The sequence below is a fragment of the Poecilia reticulata genome, linkage group LG14, assembly GCF_000633615.1.
Source record: "Poecilia reticulata strain Guanapo linkage group LG14, Guppy_female_1.0+MT, whole genome shotgun sequence".
Taxonomy (NCBI): Eukaryota; Metazoa; Chordata; class Actinopteri; order Cyprinodontiformes; family Poeciliidae; genus Poecilia; species Poecilia reticulata.
The window spans coordinates 3,640,509-3,662,681 of NC_024344.1; the positions used below are offsets into that span (position 1 = coordinate 3,640,509).

General features: G+C 38.7%; 2 protein-coding genes and 1 long non-coding RNA gene across 5 annotated transcripts; 1 reads left to right on the forward strand and 2 right to left on the reverse strand.

Annotated features, from left to right (window-relative positions):
• Positions 1 to 586: 586 nt before the first annotated feature.
• On the reverse strand, positions 587 to 4,507 carry LOC103475662 (prenylcysteine oxidase-like). 2 transcript variants are annotated; one of them, XM_008427465.2, is made up of 5 exons: positions 4,153 to 4,507; positions 3,033 to 3,239; positions 2,732 to 2,906; positions 1,640 to 1,851; positions 587 to 1,295 (listed from the first exon to the last, which is right to left on the reverse strand). In XM_008427465.2, the coding sequence occupies exons 1-5, from the start codon at positions 4,259 to 4,261 to the stop codon at positions 1,114 to 1,116; spliced, it is 885 nt and encodes a 294-aa protein (XP_008425687.1). In that variant the 5' UTR covers positions 4,262 to 4,507; the 3' UTR covers positions 587 to 1,113. The 2 variants fall into 2 exon arrangements, with proteins under 2 accessions (XP_008425687.1, XP_008425688.1); XM_008427466.2 differs by having other exon boundaries at positions 1,135 to 1,295; positions 1,644 to 1,851.
• Positions 4,508 to 5,565: 1,058 nt separating this feature from the next.
• Positions 5,566 to 22,031, reverse strand: tcerg1b (transcription elongation regulator 1b (CA150)). 2 transcript variants are annotated; one of them, XM_008427462.1, is made up of 21 exons: positions 21,947 to 22,031; positions 16,927 to 17,170; positions 16,082 to 16,234; positions 15,128 to 15,416; positions 14,800 to 15,042; positions 13,013 to 13,072; positions 11,927 to 12,127; positions 11,120 to 11,226; positions 10,923 to 11,011; positions 10,669 to 10,829; positions 10,480 to 10,561; positions 10,236 to 10,371; positions 9,653 to 9,742; positions 9,433 to 9,551; positions 9,115 to 9,265; positions 8,591 to 8,755; positions 7,716 to 7,898; positions 7,394 to 7,573; positions 7,183 to 7,266; positions 6,983 to 7,083; positions 5,566 to 6,299 (listed from the first exon to the last, which is right to left on the reverse strand). In XM_008427462.1, the coding sequence occupies exons 1-21, from the start codon at positions 21,991 to 21,993 to the stop codon at positions 6,098 to 6,100; spliced, it is 3,087 nt and encodes a 1,028-aa protein (XP_008425684.1). In that variant the 5' UTR covers positions 21,994 to 22,031; the 3' UTR covers positions 5,566 to 6,097. The 2 variants fall into 2 exon arrangements, with proteins under 2 accessions (XP_008425684.1, XP_008425685.1); XM_008427463.1 differs by lacking the exon at positions 13,013 to 13,072.
• Positions 18,221 to 20,874, forward strand: LOC103475660 (uncharacterized). Its single transcript, XR_535350.2, has 3 exons — positions 18,221 to 19,671; positions 20,164 to 20,278; positions 20,373 to 20,874. It is a non-coding gene; the product is annotated as an uncharacterized LOC103475660 (long non-coding RNA).
• Positions 22,032 to 22,173: the final 142 nt, after the last annotated feature.

The window sequence follows — 22,173 nt, forward strand, 5'->3', positions numbered from 1 at the left end:
ATAAACTAATCAATAACACGGCCATATTAGTAATGTGACCTTCCTTGTTTTATCCGCAATTTTCACTCCACACCTTTGCTTTTTATTTTTAAGCAGTTATGAGGCAGAGTGGCAAAACCTTAAACTGCTACTGAACAAGCTCTCAACAGGCCGTTGCTAGGTAACCAAAGTTAGGGGGAACTTGAAACTGCTTCTTCTTACACAGCAGGTGGTTGCTAGGTAACCAGTGAGCTAGTTGAAGACACTAACCTTGGTTAGCTCGCTGTGAGAGGATAAACTGTTTTCTCTGCCTACATTCCCCAGAATGCTGTGCGGTTCTGGATCAGAGTTCAGTGAAATTATTGACAATTCTAATCAGATGGATTATCTACTGATATTGATCACAAGTCTATCGCAATGTAAATGTTTAAAAGACGTAAATGTAGATAGAAACCCGTTTTGACACAAAGCTTTCTGTTTAAATGTATTGAAAAATAGAAGTCAAACTATTAATCCTGTTCTCTGACCAATTTATTAAAGCTGAAACCTAAAAAAACAAATAAAAAATATTTTTCTTTCTTGATGGCTATAATAATAATACTTTTTCAGGGGTTACAAAGGGAAAGCAGGAATTTAAAAGTATTTTTTAGCTGCTTAAATTCAGACGTTGTTATCCAACTAGCAGGAGTCTTGGATCCGTCTCTATTTGTTTCCCGTCACTGGTGTTGTGGAGCTCATAATTTTAAGAAATTTGAATTGTAGTTTTTTTTACAGGAGAAATGTGAAGTGACATCAGAAACTAAACCCTTCTGTTGCATTGACATTTTGAAGTGACCAGAATAATAAATGTACTCTAAAGTGGCCACTTTATTTCAGTTATGTTTTCTCATGACGAAAGTAATAAAGTCTGTGAATGAAAGGACAAGCTGTGCTGGTAATTTTACCGTTATGTAAGCAAAGAGAGCAGGGGAGAAGAAAATGTATTTAATGCATTTAACATGGTTGAACTAAATTTAGAACTTATTCGTGTTCAGGATGAATCGGCAGAAAACTGCTGATCCCTCATTTTCAAAATGGCTAATCCTCTTCGCGCAGCAACACAAAGTCAAATCTAAATTAAACTGGATTAGAAGATTAAAATAATCTTTTTTCAGAAAACGTCAGTGGAGGTATACCTGAGTGGAGCGGGGAGATAGATGTGACCTGAGCCTTCAGTAAGTTAGCGTTAGCCATCTTCAGGAGTCCTGAACACACCTGCTTGTTTCCTCCTTCCACCGCCCACAGGTTGTTCTGGGCACCAGCCAAAGAAACAGCACCTGAAATACACACACACACAGAGAAAAGAAATGAAGCCAAGAGCTATAAACCAATTATCAGCTGCCTACACACCTTCCTGTTCCCTGGCTCCCATAGGCCACCCCCCCCTCCTCTCACCTCGCTTTCCCCTCTTCGTTTCTCGACTTCCAGCCTCTCATACTCATTTCCTGCCTCTCTTCTCTTCCCCTCTGAGCTGACCTATATCAGCAGAGATGTGGATGCTTTTGTCATATTGCCCTCTGAATTCACCACCAGTTTCTGTCCTGTCACTTCCCTGCTCTTCATCTCCTCACCCCCTCCTCCTCCTCTTCCTCTACCCCTCATTGCTTCACACTGAGCTGACCTACAAAGGCGGGGATGCTGACGTTCTGTCCGTAGTTGACCCTCATGACGGGAGCGATGACCTCATCTATGAAGCGCTGCGACACGCCCAGCTCCAGCAGCGAGTCGGAGAGCGGCCGTCTGGTCATGTTGATGAAGCCGCTGCCTCCCAGAGAGTCCAGGAGTTCCTCCACGGAGCTGAAGGCGTAGCCGTGAGCCTGGTACTTATAAATCCTAGATGGCAAACACAGATTACAGACAAATCTAGAAAACTCGTCAATACATTTGTCTCATTCGTGTCCGAAATGATTAATAATCAGTGCAGAACAAAAACGGGTGGAAAGATGAGATTGCCTTGAATGGAAAGAGATGAATCACTTCCTGAGGGAGGAGGCCGATTTATTTCAGGTCGGTTAATGTTTCAAAGCAGACATCGAAGCAAGAAACAAAGTCTGGATAATTGAGTCTGTAATTCATTTCTCGGATGCTTTTTTATTAAAAACAAATTTCTCTTCATTAACATCCTCCATACATAGGTTTGTTTCACTGAATGATAAATTGTCCCAGAAGTTATTGCAATAAACGACAACATTGTTGTTTTGAGACCATTTTTAAGTAATATAATGGTAATGGCATAATAATACAAGAATACATTCTGAAAAAGTCTAATGAGGTTCCTAAATATATACAAGGACATGTAATGTTAGCAGCAAGCAGTTTCAAGTACCATTATTAAGCTAACAAGAAAAAAAAACAAAAAAAACAAGGTTGTCTTGATCTGATTTCGGAAATTGATCTAATATAGGCAAAAAAGAGAGAATTGGATTATACAAGCCCACTGATACGAGCAGCACTTACATCCTGCATGCAGACACATTGGTTTATACTTATTGTTCTTGAGCATTGTTTTTTTGTTTGATTAATATCACTTCCTCAAGCCTTTTCCAAGATTTCACACTGCAGAACAAGCAGTAAAAGCATGTATGATTTGTGCTGATATCGTATCAGGTCAACTTAGGTTCCTGTCAATTCTCAAAGCTACAATATCAGTATCAAAACGTTGTAACGTTGCTACCCCTAAAACAAACAGCAACATCAAAATTTTCATCTTTACCTCATAAATTTCTCCATGATTTCCTCCACCCACATCTGCAGCCGTATGAAGCTGATCCCATAGCGCCACCAAAGCCGGAACAGATCCAACAGGTACCAGTCGGTCTCCTCCAAAATCACCTCTTCACCATTAAAAACGGCAGTCTTTCCTGCCACATTTCGACGGTATTTCAAACCTTTAAATAGGTGAGAGAAGAAATTTGATTCTAAGCAATGAGCTGTCTTTTTGTGAGGACAGACAAAATATTTAAATGTTCTGTGACTGAATATCCCTGCCATTATTAAAACTTGTTATAACTCACCAAGCTGTTTGACAAATTCCTGCATGTGCAGGTTGAGGGAGTGAATAATGGATCCTCCAGACTCGTATTCATTGTGGTTGACGGTTACAGTGGCCAGGCGACCTCCGACCTCGCCCTTCTCGAACACGTCCACCTGCACCTCAGGACCGAAGTGTTGGCGCAGGAAATGGGCCGTCGAGCTGCCTCCTATACCTGCTCCAACCACAGCTGGAGCACAGAAAAAAGTTTTAGATTTTTTGCATTGCATTATGCATTTTGTCTAGTTTCTAGTGCAAATATCTTGGCACACTTAAAATAAGACTGCACAAATTCACAGATAACTTGAGCTTGCTTAAGTCAATAATTATTGAATATTGATAAAAAGTATTAGTTCCATTGGCAGATTTTTTCACTTAAAACATGGGAAATATGTCTCTTTCAATATTTAGCTTGTTTAGAAATCCTTTGAGCATAAACTCATCATTTTAAGGTGTTATTTTTACCTTTTCAAACCTTAAAAACATCTCGTATACTCTCTTTGGGTCAATAAGTGTCCATACAAAATGTGGATACAATGACAAAGATTCTCATACTATTTCTGTCGAAAACATTTCTGAAAGCCTCAACTGTCACCGTGCTGTGAAAAAGTGTTTCCACTCATTTCATCTCATTTTTTGGTCACAAACGTTTCCGAGTACATGAGTTAGAATGACCTAGTCAAAGTACACACATAAATTCAAATACAGCTGATTCACATGTACAGATTCTGATTAGATTCAGATTTCTATTTATACAAATGAAGAAACTTTTTTTTTTAACTTTCCATTTCATAATTACACACTCTCCGTGTCGGTCCGACACAGAGTTGCAATGAAACCAGTAGAAAATTAAATACAATGAATGAACCAGTGAAAATACTTTTTTTTTTTTTAAACTGATCAAATGTTTTTATCAGCCAGATAATAGCAGCTATACATCTGTGTCTTTCAGAAATGAGCAACAAACAAATTAACCTTTGTTTTATTTTTCATCTCTGTGTCATGTGTTGCTAGCCACCATGGCTAACAGTAGCTGAATCCAACGGCTGCCTTCAGGGGCCTGCATGTTTTATTCCTCTATGGGTGTGAACAGTTCTTCTTACCGATTCGTGAAGGCGGAGCACCGTCTTCATGAGCGGGTGTCTCCGGGTTTCCGACAGCTGAGCAGACCGTTAGCACCACCGCGATAAGCGGGAGTTGAAAGCCGCCCATAGCCGGTTGGGAGCAGCGCCGAGTGTAAGAGGGTTCGGTTCAGTACCAGCAGGTTAGGTTCAGGTTATCTCCCTTCTTTCGCTTGGAGGGACATACTTAGAAAAAATATGATGCAGGTTAATTTTACTGAGAAGTGATTCAGTTAATTAAGTTTAATATGGTTCACAAAGAAGTACAAAGATGACCGTGAGGATGCGGTAGCAGAGAAGAGAGTCCGCATCATTTATATGCCAGCTTGCGCCAAATTGGCGGAATCTTTCCGTTATTCAAAAAGCCAGAGCGGCATAAACATCATCGTCATCTATGGCTGATTCAAATAGGGTAGTATAAAATAATTTAATTATTAATTTGTGAAAAAAAATTATTTAAGCTATCTTACCTTCAAATACTTTAGTGTGTAAAACTGAAAGCTAAATATTAGGGGAGGCAGTGAAGAATCTCATCATATGTTATGTCTCTGTGTATGAATAGGCCCTAACATCTGATTGGTTACTTTGCGCAATCAAGTCAATTTCAGACCAATCATCTTGACTGTATTATTTCATGTTAGAACGCGGCACTGGAAAAATATAAATCTTAAATAAATACTTAATTTACTGTGACAGTATCTCAATAAATAATTTAATTAAGTAGGTATTTATTAAATTGACTTATATATTATTTTTTAAATGTTGTAATATATGTGGCCCTCTATAGTTTAATAGCAATAATGTTGGTTGGTTCAAATAAATGAAATATTCTCATATTGAAATGAGGCACCTTCCAGTATTTTTTTAGCAAGATCTTGCGCCGGCGACGTGAAAAGGAGCGGTAGCTACTACTGAACGAGTGTACACGTCCGGCAACAGCTTGTGACGTAACATATTTCGACCAATCAGAAATGGCACGGCTGGTCTAGAAAAGTGTGACAAATTTTTTAGCGTTTCTCAATACAAACACTAAAATGTATATTTTTATTATATATAATATATATATTGATTTCAATATCTCTACACAAAATAGTAACTGAAATTAAGATTTAATGTTTTTCAGATGCCTCAGTCTAATCAGTAATATTAGTATAGTACTTAAAAAAAAAAATAAAAAAAAAATCTTTCCCGGCCGGCTCAATTAATCTGTATTTTTAATTTATTTGTTCACCTGATCTGTGTAGCACTCAATTTGAGCAATTTATTAAGCTAAAATATTATATTTTATATATTTATGCAACCTCCTCAGTTTATATTTCAAGATAAGCTACCGTCTCCACCAGTATTGTTCACTTCAAACATGCTATGTGGGGAAAAAAACAAATCAACAGAACCTCATGTTGAAAAACAGTGGATGTTGCTTTTATTTCATTCAACAGAGAAACTGCTGTGACATTGGAGTAAACCACTGAGCTGAAACTAACATTCACACTGTGCCGCAGAAACGGTGACTGGCACAGTGGAGCTGTAAGGCTTAAGGACGCCTCAAACATATACTCAATTAAACATGCCTGCGCCACACTCATACTCAGACACACATCTTCATTTACATCAGCTATCTTACATCTGTGTGGCTGCTCAGACAACAGCCTCACCGCTTTCTCCTCTCCCTCAGAGGTAAAGAGGTCAACAGTCGACTGGAGATCAGGTCAACCTCTGTTCCCTGCTGTGACCTTAAACGCAGGATGAAGAGATGGCATAACACAGAGACCTTAACCGTTCATCTCTAAGCAAGTCAGCCCCCAGCAATAACACTGCGAGGCCAGCCTGAAGGCTGGGGTTCAGGAGGTGCTGGGGGACGTCATGCTCTGGCCAAAGGGAGGGGCGGGGAGGAGTAGGTCACTGGTCATGGTGGCGATCCAGCCGTTCACTTGGTGGAGCGTCGCGTCGGCTCAGAGGCGGTGGGGGGAGGAGGCGGGCCGCGTCGGTCCAAATCCTCGATGTAGAACATGATCAGCTTTCTGCGCTCCTCTGGGACGCACTCCAGCACGAGGTATCGCTTGTCGTTTTGAAGGATCTTCTCCACGTCTTTCAGGTGCTGGTCCGACTCCTGGATCAGCTTTCTGGACCTGGAAAAGTGGAACCATTAGAGCCACAAAAGCATGAACTTTCTTTGAATTTAGCAGTGAATTTATTTCATAAGGGACAGTTTATATTAATCAACATGAGTGCATTAAAACAGCCATGCCAGACTTGGCACCAATTTTCATCTGTAGTTCTCTGACAGGTTGTTAGTAAAAACTACAGGAAAACAATCTTAACGCTACCAATCAACCCTGTGAACGCGCTGCATACACCGTTACAGGAAAACAGGAGCTTAATTAAATTTTTCTGATTATCTGTTTCATATCAGACTATCGGCATAGTGACAGTTTCAACAAATGCATAAAGAAACAAAACTGACAGTATGATTGGAAAAGTTATTTTCACTATTTTCTCCACCGTGAGACGAGAAAATCAGTAAATATCAGTAAATTTGAAAATATGATTAAGTGCAGTTACTGTGAACAGTTTAATGCTATAAATTTCACTTTTTTAATTAGGTTTCATCCTGAGACGCTTATTTCAAACAGGAATGTTTTTCAATAATATTTGTGTTTGTAGGCCATCACAATTACAAATAAGTGATTGCTTTCTTTTAATCGTAATCTTTATTATTGCAATAGTACCAAAAAACATTGTGATAAAATTCTAGGTCCATTTTGCCCGTCCGTAATGCAGTTTTTAAAGGGTTCCTGCTGAAGACACACACCTGTACGTGATGAACTTTGTCTCCTTCAGCAGGGTTCTGAAGTCAGCTTTGGCCGTGATGTATTTGTCTTTGATGTAGTCTTCAAACTCTCGCTGTCTCTTCTGCAAAAAGAGATAAACGCATAAAACATGAAGACCACACAAATCGGATTTCGTTGAGTTAATTTGTTGACTTGCTGCATGAGTTAGAAAGTCTCTTACTCTGTCACTGGAGGAGAATTTAATACAGCGGGGGTCATCTTTGATGACCTTCTTGACTTCCTTCCATGTAGTTGTCAGTGTGATCTGCAACAACGAAACTTTTAAATAAGCTGCTTCATTTAAAAAGTTAAAGTGACGCTCAGGCTGGAAACCTTCCCAGAAGTTCTCCTTACATTTGAACATTTTTCTGCGTCATGTTTTAACCTCTCACCATGCTGGTCTCGTCAAGCAGCTGCCTGAACTGTTCCTTCTTCTTCTTGGCCAGCGCCTCCACGTGCTCGTTGAACAGCTTCTCCTTCTCCTCCCTTTCCAGCAGGGAAGCCGACTCCCAGCGGTGGTCCTTCCGCAGGTTGCGGCGCGTGTCCGACCACGTTGCGTCCGAAGAACGGACCTGAGGGAGGGGCAGAAAATCTCTTACGGCCAAGATAATCACAAAGTATGCAACAAAAAAAAAAAACAAATATGGAGGTTTGAAGATTCAGGAAGGATCATAGTGTTGCAGCACCAGCGACAGAAACCGTGGAGCATCTCACCATGTCAGACATGAGGGCTTTGAAGTTCTGGATGGCCTCCTCCCGTTTGTGCTGCTCCCTTTCTCGGTCGATCTCTTTGGTCTGCTCCGATCGGGCTTTCTGCACCTCCCGCTCCCTCTCTCTGAGGCTGGCCTCGATGCGAGCCTGCCGCTCCAGCTCTCGCTCCTTGTCAATGTCCACATTCTGCAGGGCAGAGAAAACTTTATTACCTTAATGCAGGGATGTAACTCATTTTCACTTTGGGCCATGTCAATGTCATAATGTTCTTAAACGGCCGGTTGTGTCAGAATGCATTGACAAAACCCATTAACAATATTAATCGATAGCTGTGTCTTAAAATTCAATTATGCTGGACATGTTTTGAAACTGATGTAGTTTTATTTTTGGCAATGAAAATCACAGATTTGTGGGGCCAACTTAGAAATGTTCGCAAAATATCTTGCAATATTTGCAGTTATGTATGACGGTAACTTTTTGTTCAATAATGGGCTATAATTTGACATCAAGTAAAGCTGAGGAAGCAATGTTGCAGAAGTCAGAAATACTGCCACCTGCAGGTGGGAGTTAGCATCAAATAAACCCAATGTTTTGACAACTTTGGTGGACATTTTGCAGTAAAGTCATATTTATGCATTATTGCAAAAAAAGTGCAAAGATCTGTTGATTTTCCATGATTGGAGAAACTGATGCAATCTGGAAGTATATGAATAAAAACTGCTTTGATTAGATTGATACAATATTTAAGCACACAACTGTTATATTAAAGGTTTTATTTATGCGTCCCTCTGGAGTCCAAAGGGCCAGATTTGGCCCCTGGGGCCTTGAGTTTGACACATTTTCGGTCCGTTCTCCTCTGTTCAAAGAGCTGCTCCTACCTTTGCTTGCTTCTCCATGAACTGTTTGAATAGCTCCTCTCTGAGAGCGGAGCTGTCCACAGCCTTGTACCGAGGGTCAGTCTCTAGCCGCTCTTTCACTTTGCTCCATCGCTGATTTCCCTCCACGTGTTGGTCGCTTAGCAGGTCAAAAAAGTCTTGCCTAACCTGAGCAGAAAAAAAGTAAAACTCGTGAGCAAACCTTTCCAGAATTGTGGCAAAGTACAATTTAAGTTTATGATGAGTACAGCTAAGGATTGTGCTGCAAATCTGTGAAAATTTGTTATTTAATTAAATCGGAAGAGAATTGTTGTGGTCAAAGAAAGAGACTTTTTACCCCACATCATGGTGCTAAACTAGGAAAAACTTTTTTTCTGCTAGTTACAACCCTTAAGCATTGCATGTGTGAATTCCTCCTACCACTGATCAATTACATTTTCTAACAACAGAAAACAGCTTCCTGCAAAAGCTCTGCAATTCAAAATCAAACCTTTTAAAACCAGAGCGCAGGTTTAGGTTAGCGTTACCTTCTCTCCTCTGGTTTTGGAGTCTTCTTTGTCTCGCTTCCTCATAGCGGTCATAAATTCGATGAAGATCGCCTCCCTGTCCTTCATCTTGTCGATGGCCTTGAATCTTGGATCTCTTCCATGCTTCATGGCAAATTCACTAAATGTTGTTCTGCAAAGATTTGAAAGCAAGAAACCAGTGTCACTTTGGTCTATTAGAGTGAAAGTTTAACAAGGATCATATATTAATATCCACAACTGGTTGTTGAACAAACCAGTAAAAAAAGTTTCACAACCATCTTCAGAAACATTCAGAATAAAAATGGCTGGTTTGTTTACTTGGATGTGAGCTTGGAATCCTCCATCATCCGCCTGAAATCATCTTTGGCCTGCATGAGCTTGTTCTTCTTCTCCTTTCTTTCCTCTTCAGCTCTTGTTTTCACATACTGATCAAAAACCTGAGGACACGATCATAAACAATGACTGGAGGACGAAAAAAGAAAAAAAGAAATACAGACTAGATAAAAAAAATTTTAAAGAAGAAATGAAGAAAATGAACCTGTTTTCTTTCTTTTGGGTTGAGCAGAAGGTAGCGTGGGTCGAACACGATCTTATGGAGCTCTTTGTCCCAGGTCGAGAACGCAGACACCTGCAAGCAGGACAACAAACTGCTATTCCATAGAAAACTACGATTCTTCTGAACAAGAAAATAAAGAAATAAATCCAATAAATTTCTGCTAAGCTATAAAAAGTTTAAAAAAAATGTCCTGAGAAACTGAAAATGTCAGTAATGATGATAAAGGTAGACTTTAATATTCAATAAGATGGACAAGTAAGCATTTCATAAGGTGGAGAACAGGAGATATTTTCAGGTTGTACTCAAACATAATTACACTTTCATACTGCAAATCAGATTTGTTTATCAATATATTTAAAATTAATAAATATTATTATTAATCCATAGAGGGAATTTAAGTGTTGACTTTATGAAAGTTTTCAAAATAGTTATTTTTAATGTTTTATTGCATACTTTAATTAGTTTAAGTCTGCATTAAAACAGACAATATCAGACTTAATTTAAAACTGCATGACAAGAGCTGTACAAATAAGATTTGAGGTACTTAGAAGGTCGTTTCTGTTACCCCTCTCTCCAGCAACATGTCTCTGAACTGGGTCATCCTGGCCTCTAGGGGCACCACCGCTCTCTCTCTGGCCGCTCGCAACTCTGCCTCCATGGCTGCTTCCTTCTCAGAGTCCGCCTCCTTTGTTTCTTCCTTCCTGTCAGGGGGAATCAAACCATCACAAGGTGAAGAAGAGCTTAAGGAATAATAAATTAAACGAGTGGTTCAACCTGTGAATGGTTTTACATGAAATGAGCAGACTTACTTTCTCTTTTTGGATTTGGTTGGCTCCTCATCTGGACTATCTTCAGTGGCCAGCGACATCTCTGGTTCCTCCTTACTGATACCTGAGTACATCAAAATAGCTTTGTTAGCGTAAAAGCTGCTAAAATTACCTTTTCTGTTGCAGCTTAAAGCCTCAAATTAAAAAAAAGTCTGTTTTTGTTCTGCTCACCCGTCTTCTTGCTGTCCTCCAGGCCCCTCTTGTGTGGCGGCTCCTGGATGTGTTTGTCCACGTCGGATCGGCCGACCAGCTCTTCGGGCCGGTCCCACATCGACAGCCGTGTGGTCGGGTTGTAGAAGAAAACCCGGTCGTCACCCGTCCATACCACACACCTGATGGAAAGAACAAAAAAAAATTGATTTCATTGTCTTTTTTCTCCTGTAAGAAGCGATTATGTTGGTGCGTGGACGTTGTGGGATGCATACCAAGGTGTGCCAGGAATGGGGTTGGTGGCGACAGGCCGGGCTTTCTGAGCTGCCTTTTCTTCCTCAGTCATCTCTTCTTCTTTAGGCTCCTTGACAAACAGAGACGGGGAAACAGGTTTTCATCTCGTGTTGTTTTTGTTTCGGTTGCAGGTTATTGTAATATTCCCATTAGATTGTTATTCATATTGTTTACTGACCTCCTTCATATTATTAGTGTTTTCCATCTTTATATCATCATCCTCCATCTCCATTGCCTCAGCTTCCTCCTGGGTCAGACGTTCTTTGGCCTTCTCCGCTTCTTTTTCTACGAAAAAAACAGATACACACGTTTAGAAACAAAAACATGGAGGAAAGAATAAGACCTCATAATGACATCCATCCTGGTAGTTCAGATGGAACTAGATAATACTATTAACACATGAAATTAAAAGAATGTTCTGTTTAATTAAATTAGTAGCGTAGTCAGCAGATCTGCTGATATCCATGGAATATAATAAATGCAAATCACATAAACTACTTCATTTTTCAGAGTTCAGTGTCAGATACCAAGGATTTTAATCCAAGTATAGAATGTTCCTGTTTTTCTCTTTTCTCTCTAAATTTCTACCAAAAACTGGATGACAAAAGTTTTCAGGCTGGTGCTTTTGTCTTAGCTAGCCCATCTTTTGGAGGACAGTTTTGTTTTCAGAGACTTCATAATTAATTTTATTTATTGCTTCTGTTTATTGATTTTGGATAAACAGTACCAGTGTTAAATGTTCATTAGAATTTAAAGCTCGTCGATCTTTCAGAATACGTTCTTGCGTTATTATGTCATCACCACTATATTACTTGCAAATGGTCACAAACCAACAATATTATCATTTATTGCAATAATTTCTGGGACAATTTATCGTCCAGCAAAACTTTCTAAACTTTTTAACAAACAAAAATTTAAATGTCTGTTCAATTGTTTTAAATAGCTTAGAAGTGAAGCTGAACTTACAGAAGCCAGAAGTTTCTACCTTTCTCTATGAGGGTGTGTGGTTTCTCCCAGGTGGACTCCAGCGTGCGGTTGTTGTAGTAGTACGTTTTCCCATCGGCTGTCCTGTACTCCGTCCACTCAGGAAGCTGCAGCGATCCGGCTATGGACGCCGGAGCAGGCGAAAGCGTCAGCTGCGGGTGCATCATGGAAACTAAAGGCGGGCCCATACCAGGGAGCATGCCTGTTGTTGGAAAACAGACGGAAAACATTCATTTTAATTATTTTCTACAGTGAGTTATGTCTGATTTACTAAGATGTTAATGAACATTTAGAAAACAGCATGAAAAAAACCCGGCTGAATGGCTTTCATAAAACATTTTAGAAACTTTAGGGGCAGCTTGTGAATGAAAAGCAAAATACCACTTGAAGAGGATTTGTAGAATAAAATTACTACATTTAATAACACCTTCACCATAAACAACTAATTAACAAATAACACAAGCCAAATACACACAAAAAAAAAACAAAAAAAAACAAGTAGTGACCACACACTCACAACCATGCCACAGAAGAAGACGACCACATGACCACAACACGTAGCCCGAATTAGCTGCTACAGGGCAACAACAGCTAGTGTTAATGGGACAGAGACGGCTTCTCTTCTGTCGTTTTCTCCTTTCTAAGAACAGGCTGCTCCTAACAACCAACAAACTCTCTTTAGATGCTGAACACGGTAAATAAAAAGCAGCTAAACTGACAAGGTCAATCCCAAGGACAACACATCTTGAAGTCAAACCTTAAAAAGTTTGCTTGAGAGCACAAGGATGTTTGTTTTGAACCAACTGTTGGTAGAAAAAACATCATAGCTAAACATTAATGTAGATAAGATATAAAGTTCTGATAAAACCAGAACTTTAATGAGAAATGATAACAAAGCTACACATTCTGTTTCTTTCTGTTGGAATGGCTGAAAAAAGTCACCACTGTACAGCGAATGGATGCATTCAACACCATGCTACTGGTTTTAAACGACGCCATGTTGACACCATACGATGCATGTAGATATCATTCACTACCATGCCATCTACTGTGGATCTGAGAGGCGAGCGAGCGGCTGGGTGTTTACCGTTGGCGCTGGGGCCTGCCTTTACACAGGGAGCACCTACTATCTGCACCATTGCTACACCTGCAAGAACAACGGACAAGCAAGCATGGGGATTGAACACAGCAGGAAACTGGACATCTTCTACCATGGTGTGCAAAGAGTGTGTGGCGTCCCACTCGGACAAACCGGCGTCAAAAAGGTTGGAAATCTCATATTTCTGAATCTGAGGAGATTAAATTATTTACACTAAACACTGAGGGACATCACAGCGTAGGATGCCATGTTGTCTTGTATATAATTTAATTCATACGAAGCAACTGAAACGACTGGAAGGAGCCATTTTCCACATTTTATATGAATCCCAGAAAACCCTTGAGATCTGCAGTGCCTTTCCTTATTCATACCTCTTGCACTTTTTCTTGTTTTCTCACACTAAAACCATAAACTTCAATGCATTTCATTTATATTTAAGTCATTGTAGTGCAGAATTGTGGAAGTTACAGTTGGCCTTAGCACTTTTCACAAATAAAAAGTTGAATGCTGCAGCATTAATTACATTCAGCCCCCTGAGTCGGTACCTTTTAGAACAATATTGGGTTTCGTCTCCACAAGCTTTGCACAAAACAGATTCTGTCTTGGTAAAACTCTGTTTGATCAGATGAAGAGTGTTTATGAAATTTAATTTTCAATTAGCTTTGACCGAATCATTCTAGTGCAATCTAAACTACAAGTGTTGAACAAATTCATCTGTTTACAGTCCTGAGATTTGCTCCATTCACATTTCCTATCCCTGCTGAAGAGAAACATTAGCACAGCATGATGCTGATTAAGATCTGAACATATGCAACATATGCACTTATGCTAAGATCAAAATGCACAAATAGGCCTGTCACCATAACAAATCTGAAAACACATTCAGACAGATCAATAAACTTTAAACTCAATTTCATATCCAAAATAAATAAACAAAACAACCAGAACAACAAATAAAATGGCTACTGAAGTCTGTTAACAAAACTGTCCTTCAGAAAAAGAGCCAGCTGAGAAAAATGCAACAGACTAAAGACTTTTGTCATCCAGATTTTAGTAAAAAAGAGAAAAATAATAAATCATCCAAATGGAAATTATTGAGCTCGTTTTAATTTATTATACAATTAATTGATTTATTGCAACATGCCTGCACACAAACTAACTATTTACCAATTAGCTGAACTTTGAGGGAACCTGGTTGCACATGGTTTTATTCAGGGTAGAATGGTTTTAATATATACTGCTCAAAAATATAAAGGGAACACTTAAACAACACAATATAACTCCAAGTAAATCAAACTTCTGTGAAATCAAACTGTCCACTTAGGAAGCAACACTGATTGACAACGGGGACCCTCGTCAGGTCAATCAGTGTTGCTTCCTAAGTGGACAGTTTGATTTCACAGAAGTTCGATTTACTTGGAGTTATATTGTGTTGTTTAAGTGTTCCCTTTATCTTTTTGAGCAGTATACATGCATGGTCAGATTTTTATCTAGTAAAACATTTTACAATCATTTGTGTTGGTCTACTAAATAAAATACAAAGAGGTTTTTGGATGCAATAGAAAAAGTTAAAGAGGTATGAATACAGCGCAACATTTTACTTTGAACTCTACGCTGCACTACTAGAGGCTGCTACAATAAGCCACAAAGCAACACTTGCAAACAAGACAAAAACATTTATAATTTGCCCATAAAGACCTAAAATTAAAAATCATTAAATATGCACCACAGTTTCATTAGAACAGCAGCTTTTGAGCTGCAGGTGTCATTCTCACCTGGTAGAGGGATGTGCATGCCTGGCAAAGGCACCCGGAAAGGTGGCACCATGACGGGTGGGAAGGCAGGTATGGCTGCAGTGGGCTGGGCCACACTGTGAGGCAAGGCTGCTGGCAGCAGTGGCACAGTCTGGACCGCCGTGACAGGGGACGGCACCGTGGAAACGGTCACCACGGTGACCGGCGACACAGCAACAGTGGACGTCACAGTGGCAACAGGGGGGAGGTCTGCTACAACGGTGGCTGTGAGGTAAGAAAGACAAAAACGACAAGGAACTTTTAACTTCGTGTTCGCTGACGCGCTGAGCGCCGAGGAACATTTGTTTACCTGCGATGGTCCCAGAGGGCGAGGGGTTGGTGGTGGGGTCTGGACTCGATGTCAGCGTGTGGGTCGGGATAGAGGTCGGGGCCTGAGTGGGGGAGGCCACTGGCGCCGTGCTGGCAGCTGTGTTTCCGCTGTTGGTGCTAGCGGGTCCGGTCGCGCCCACGTTCGCACCAGAACCTGCAGCTGTAGCCCCCGCTACCAGAAGAGGGTTGAGTTCAGACTGCTGGATGATCTTCACACCGTCTGGTTTGCTCCATGATGACTCTCTGGTCCGAGCGTTGTAGTAATATGTCTGAGGAGGAAATAAGTCATCAAACAAGGTTATTTCTTTCATTGAAAAGCTTAGCAGCAATGTAGGAATCTGCTAAACCTGTTTTATTTACTCCCTCAACTCAATTTCTCCCTCCTTTTTTGTTAAATAAATATTCCAAACACTTCAAAGTACGTATTTATGTTTTTTAAAACATTTTAAACACTTAAAAGGAAACATATTCTGGCAGCATTTTGAATATTTTATAGTCAAGATAGAGATCTACATTGTCTGGAGAAATGGACAGAAACAGGCGCTTTCAATGTGTACATTTCATTTACATTAACTTTAAATGAGTAAAACTGTTTTACAGCAAAAGATCTCTCAATTTGTTTTCAATCTATGATTTTGTCACCAGCATTAGTTTTGCAGGTTTACAAAGCAATAATCACCTCAGTAGATTACAAAAACTGAATGCATCTTTCACTGCTATTACAAAACAGGTAGATTTTAGCTTTTAAATTTTAGCTTTTTTAACCATAAAACGCACATTTTCAAGAGAATGCAGCCAAAAAGGTTCGGACTGAGGATCTGTGCTTGAGTTAAGCAGTTGTCCCTTATAAATACAATTGCAATCAAGTTCTTATCCCTAAGATAAATGAAAAAAATGAAGAAGAAAAATATTCTGATGGGAGTTTTTATCCTACCTTTCCCTCTGACGTTTTGTTCTCTACCCAGATTTCCTCTGCAGGATTGAGAGCTGGGTTTCCAGATGCAGGAACAGGAGGCATCCCAGGAGGAAACAGCATCCCTGGAGGAGGTGGCAAGTTGCCAATGGGTGGGGGAAGGAAAGGAGGCCTCTGCAGAAGAACATGCAACAATGCATTTGGCTTTCAGACTTTCTATCACAACAAAACAAACCTTTGTAGCAAACAGAAAACCTGCAGGTTTGAAAATTAGTTCAAGAATAATTCACAGTGGCTGATGCTTCATGGACTCATTTATAGAAAGTCTCCCTGCATTAAAGAATCAATTACAGTAACAGCTAGAGAGATCATCAAACATGTTAAGTCATATCCTTCTCTGATGAGCTGAAGTCTTCTAAAAGCTGAACTTGTAAGGTTCACAGAGAGGAAAGCACAAAAAGCATTATTCATGTCTGCTCACTGCTTCTCTCTTTTTGAAAACTACTAAAAATAAAACAAACACTACAAAAACTACACCTGTTAATTCTCTGCAACTGCTGCAACAACATTTTACAATTGCTTTAAACTGCGAATATAAAAAGTGAAAAAGCAACCGCTGGACATCTTGGTGTAATAACTAGCATCAACTGTCCTTTCAAATAGGAAATGAATAGATTTTGCATCAACTGAATAACAAAGCAATGTGCTCCATCTGCGGCCGGATGTTGGAAAACAAAGAGCTCTCCGAACGTAAAGCATGAAATCAATATGTAACATCGCGTAATATAGTTATAATGACTGTGAAATATGGCATACACAATGACAGAAAGATGTGCTAATGTTGCAGAAATATGTAAAACATTCACCTGGAGGTGAGGAGGTCCAATGGGTGGTGGCATGCCTCCAGGTGGTGGGATAGGCGGCATGTTTGGGTCAAAGGGAGGTCGGGCAAACGGGGGTCTTGGCGGCGGGCCCCTCATCATGCCAAATGGAGGCGGCGGTGGCCTTAGCAGTGGCGGAGGGCCTCGTAAAACTGGGGTCTGGGCTGGCGTAGGTGCGGGGGCAGTGGCAGGCGCAGGGCTGCGGAACCGCACTGCCTGCTGCGCCATTCTGGTCAATAAAGTGAAGGATTTTAATGCTTCAAGCTGCAGCTCTTCAATGCACAATACAAAAAGACAATTAGAGCTGCACCATACGTAGAATGCAAATGTGTGAAGGTGGTTCGCATTTAAGCAACAATCGTTAAGTTATAAGTATTACACCAAAGCTCCAGAAGAGGAGCTATTTGTAATTTACAATTGTGTTTTAGGCAACACTGGCAGTAGTTTGAAAAATTTATTTCAACCAATTGAGCTAATGGCCCAACATCTCCTAAGGGAATACAAAAAACACTGATGTTTATAGTTAGCAATGCTTTGTACATGGATTTACTCCGTAAACTGTGCAAAACAACAATATTAAAACAGTTCAAAAAGTCAACTTTATTCTTAGTTTATTTTGAATCATTAGTGAAATCCAGTCCTATGTGGAGCTGTTTAATGCAGATTGCTGAGATGTGATGCCCATTTAGAGATACAGGTGCAACATAAAAACAACAAGCAAAAGTGAGATAAGGAGGTATGCTTTAATTCTTTTTCACTGGGACTTATTTATACATACACTATCTTACCATAGACATTTATTTCCAAAACAAATCAATTTAGGTTCAAAATATTTTTACAATTTCTTCAAGGGAAATTACAATCAGCTAAAAATCAGTATTATTCATTCAGATCACTTCTGTATCTTCCCAGAATGTCTCCCATGTTAAATCTGCAAACAGTCTAGCAGTGCAAACCAAAAAGCCAACAATAGTCTGAAGAATATTTTAAAATTGGTATTATATCGGTACACTGCAAAAACTGAAATCTTAGTAAGATTAAATATCTTAAATTAAGGAGATTTTTCTTGTTTTCTTTCTGACAAGATAATTTTTCTCACCAAGAGGGATTTATGTTAGAATATTTTTCTTATTTTAAGTGTTTTTGTACTTAATTATCTCAGTAAGATATAAAAGCTTAATGTTAAGAAAATATTACTTATTATGAGTAAATATGTGCTAGAATCTAGAATATCAATATTTACCAATCAAACTTCAAGTCTAGAACTTATTTTATATAAGTAAAAATTTCTTATTTCAAGCACAGAAAGCGAAATCACATACTTAATTAAATGTATTCAGATAATTAAAACAGACTATGTCCAAATGGAATCCTTTGTGTTATTGTCAATGAAAAATAAAAAAAACCCATGAACTTATATTCTTGTATAAGTTGGCAGAGTGTACAGGAAATTATAATTTAATATTTAAACGATTGACATTTAACACAACAATTTCAGAAACAATATCAGATTATATATCAAGATAATTCTTGGCATGTTTCCATCTGCTAAGGACCTTCTTAATTTGATCTTCTTGATGCAAGATGTGGGACCTCTTACTGACATGTCATGAAATTTCTATTGATGTGTGATTTGAAATGGCTGGTATTCCACACAATGAGATTAGAATCAACAATATTGATTAGCTCAATGTCATGATAAATATTTTAACTTTTGGTTTATATTTCAAATTCTTACTTTATAAGTTACTAATATTAGTTTGAACAATATTTTATTCATCATGTTTGTAACCCCTTTTATGACATCATACAATCCACATGGGAAAGCGCCCAAAATGTCAGTGAGATAGTATTAATGTTCGATACAACAGATTTTCTTTCCGATCCGATACCGAGTAAAATTTAAGGTGGTATTGGCAATGCAGATCCCATACTTTGTGCAAAAGACAATTAATTTGTTTCTTAATTAAATAAAAAATAAATGTAATCCATATCTTGGCTTCATAAAAAGAACACAATGTACTCTGATGCACTCATTTTAAACTCAGAAGTACATTGAGAACAATCTCGTTTACTATAAGCTATTTTAATTCAGCAGAAATATACAAAACATATGAAAATGGAGTTGCAAACTAAAAAAAAGAAAATTAGTAAAGTAATAACCCTACTAAACACATCCTTGTTTAATTATTAAAACTACTATAAAATGACAGCTGAAATGGCTCCGTGTCACTTTTTTAATAATCTGTCAACATGTTCATTTCTGAGTGAGGTAGAGTCAGCAGCACGCTGCGCTTGGGCATTACGTCCTTACACATTACATACTCACCAGGCGGAAGAAAAAGTAGTTCCCATTAACAACGTTTCATTTCGGCAAGATCTCAATAATTTAGTTACTTTCTAACTTGCTCTTGTTAATCTACATTATCTCAAATTACTAAAGTGTTGAAAGTATTGATCCTTGGATCTGACAATAGATTTTAAAGAATTAAGTTCTGGTATCGGAAGAATCGATATTTCAGTATCAATCCGCACATCACTAACGGCAACGCCAGAGATCATTTAACTGCCCTGATTAACCGTTAATTCAGTTGTAACAGCCTAACTAAGCTTTTATCTACTGTACTTTTATAAGATTTTCTTTTGGCAAATTCTCTAATCTCGGTTGGACATGAATGAAGATGGAGGACTTTTTTACGTGTATAGACCCTACAGCTGCTGTACTGAGAGGTAAGTTTAAAGTTGTCTGTCTTTCTAAGATAAGCTAACTGAAGCTAGTTAGCATGTCGTGATATGCCAATTTTCATCCGCGGTTAAAGAGCAGCTCTTGTGAATATGAGCTTTGAACAGTTATTAACCACAATAGCTGTGGCTTAAAAATATCGACACGAGTTCTTGGTAGCTTCCGTTTTTTAACATAGCTAAGGTGGCTTCTCATTCGTAGCTTATGATTCGGGAAATGGTTAAAGGGAAATTCCGCCTAGTATTTCACTAACTGAGGGTGTTTGATGTGCTGTAATTTAAAAACTTAAATGCAATGAGTCTAAAAGCCTAGGTTAGATATTCCACACTGTTACCAGGATATTTTAAACACTATTTTTGATTGGTGAATTTAAGTAGTCCTAGTTTGATTTAATTAAAATGACTGTCTTGCCATCTTGAATTCATGTAATATTGTAATTGAGCACATAAACTAAAATAAGACTTGTTTAATTTTTCAAGTAAACCAAACTGTTGCCATGGTGAAGCCTATGCCAGACACATTGTCAATCACGTATTGCACCATCTACAAGTCACTTTGGGAAATGCAAGTGACGGCATCCTTCACATTCTTGAGGTAAGAAATTTATGATACTTATTCATCATTACACTGATTAGTCCCTAAAACGTGGTTTGTTTTGTGATTGTTTTTCTGTCTGTGCTCCAATTAGCAGATGACCCAACAACTTCAAACAAGATCACTTTTCAGCTCTGTGGTGATCATGAAACCAACTTTCTACTGGCCATTGGAACCATGCCTGCCCTGATCTTCTGAAAGGAGGACATCATAGCTACTACACCTTTCAGCATCCGTGTGTGGGGCCACTCCTCTCTGTGCTGCTGACAGACGTCTTGAGAACGCCGTCCGTAACTGAGGCAAGACTTCCACATATAAAAGGCTATGGCTTATTGGAAGAAGTTCATTGCGGGGGAAGCTCCTATTGTTGACATCTAATCCAAGATTTTTTTTTTGCTTTGGACAATTTGGTTTGCTTGACTCTTAGTGCATCTTATGAGTGCGGCAGATGTGTCAGATCGTCATTGTTCTGTCATTTTACAGGATTGTTTCAGAATCAGATGCCCATCCAGACTTTAAATTCTGACCAGTAGTCATGTTTTATTGTGTTTATGTGAAACTTAAACGTAATAAAGATGTCAAAAGTAATTGAACTTATGTCTTCATTTCAGCAAGCCAATACCATCTCTTGTTCCAGTATTCACAGGATCAATTTTTGGATTTTTGTCTTAGCATAAGAACCTTGAGTAAAGCTGTGACAAAATATATATTTTAATCCTATGCAACAATAAAAATAAACTAGATTTAGGTATACACTGCAAAAAGTCCCCTTTCAAAAACAAGAAAAAAAAAGTACAAAAATAGGGTATAATTTTCTTAAAATAAGAAAATTTTACGCTATTTTAAGAAATTCAGTGTCAAGTAACATTTTCTTTACTTGAGATAATTTTTCTTAAAATAAGATAATATATCTTACTCGTATAAGTAAAATTGGCTTGTTTTAAGTAAAAATACACTAATTTTAAGATATTGTAGGTTTATCTTGGTTAGATATTTTTTCTTGTTTTAGAAAATCTTGACAAGATAAATTTTCTTGTTCTGTTGGCAGATAATTTTTCTTATTTTAAGAAAATTATACCCTATTTTTGTACTTTTTTTTCTTGTTTTTGAAAGGGGACTTTTTGCAGTGTATAAACTACACATGTTTATAGGTTATACGTGTATGTGAGCTTTTTTGTTGTATGTGTTTGTAGTAATGTAGTCTATTAACCAACACATTTATATACTAAATGCTTTGGGGTCATACTCAGATAACTCTGAACAAAAATCAATCATGTTGTGATTGTCGCCTCTTGCTAGTCAGGCTAATAGCCACCCCGTTCATTCAATATACAGAGCGGACTGCTGTTTACCTAAACATCTTACGTGATTTATCTAACAAGCTTTTAAATGTAAATATACATCTTGTGAGAATATAAGACTGGGCTCTGGTCTAAACAGTCGTTTTAGGATTAGGAAAGTATCTGTTCCGCGTGTTATAGACGGAGAGGCGCAACATAAGGCTAGTTAGCTACAGGCTAGTTAGCTGCCGTGGCTACATTCACAAGTAAAAACGCCAAAAGTCTCAGTCGTAAATATCCCCGATCAGGTGCATATAAAATCTGCATTTGTATTTAATATTACACTTTAACCATTTTGATGTAAACTCGTATTTTTCTTATAGCTGACCTGTTGTCGTTAAACCCAAGAGTTTCGCTCTCTGTCTGGTCCGCCATTACAGGAAAGTGTAACCGCTTTCTTCCTGGAAACGCCCCCAAAAGGTAATCACACGTTTCTATTGGTTGATCGTTGCCGTCCATAACGGTCCAGTTCAAGCTGCGTGCCCTGCGATTGGACACAGATTTTCTCGCGATCCTTCAGCTAAATGTTTATTGGCCTTCTTTTATCAGTTTATC

Coding starts and splice junctions, on each gene's coding strand:
- LOC103475662 (XM_008427465.2), bottom strand. CDS start 4,261: ATGGGCGGCTTTCAACTCCCGCTTATCGCGGTGGTGCTAACGGTCTGC. Junction 2,907..3,032: donor GGAATTTGTCAAACAGCTTG/GTGAGTTATAAC, acceptor ACCTATTTAAAG/GTTTGAAATACCGTCGAAAT. Junction 1,852..2,731: donor ATCATGGAGAAATTTATGAG/GTAAAGATGAAA, acceptor TTTGCCATCTAG/GATTTATAAGTACCAGGCTC.
- tcerg1b (XM_008427462.1), bottom strand. CDS start 21,993: ATGGCGGACCAGACAGAGAGCGAAACTCTTGGGTTTAACGACAACAG. Junction 12,128..13,012: donor GGCAGGCCCCAGCGCCAACG/GTAAACACCCAG, acceptor TTCCAACAACAG/GCATGCTCCCTGGTATGGGC. Junction 10,372..10,479: donor ACCAAATCCAAAAAGAGAAA/GTAAGTCTGCTC, acceptor TCCCCCTGACAG/GAAGGAAGAAACAAAGGAGG.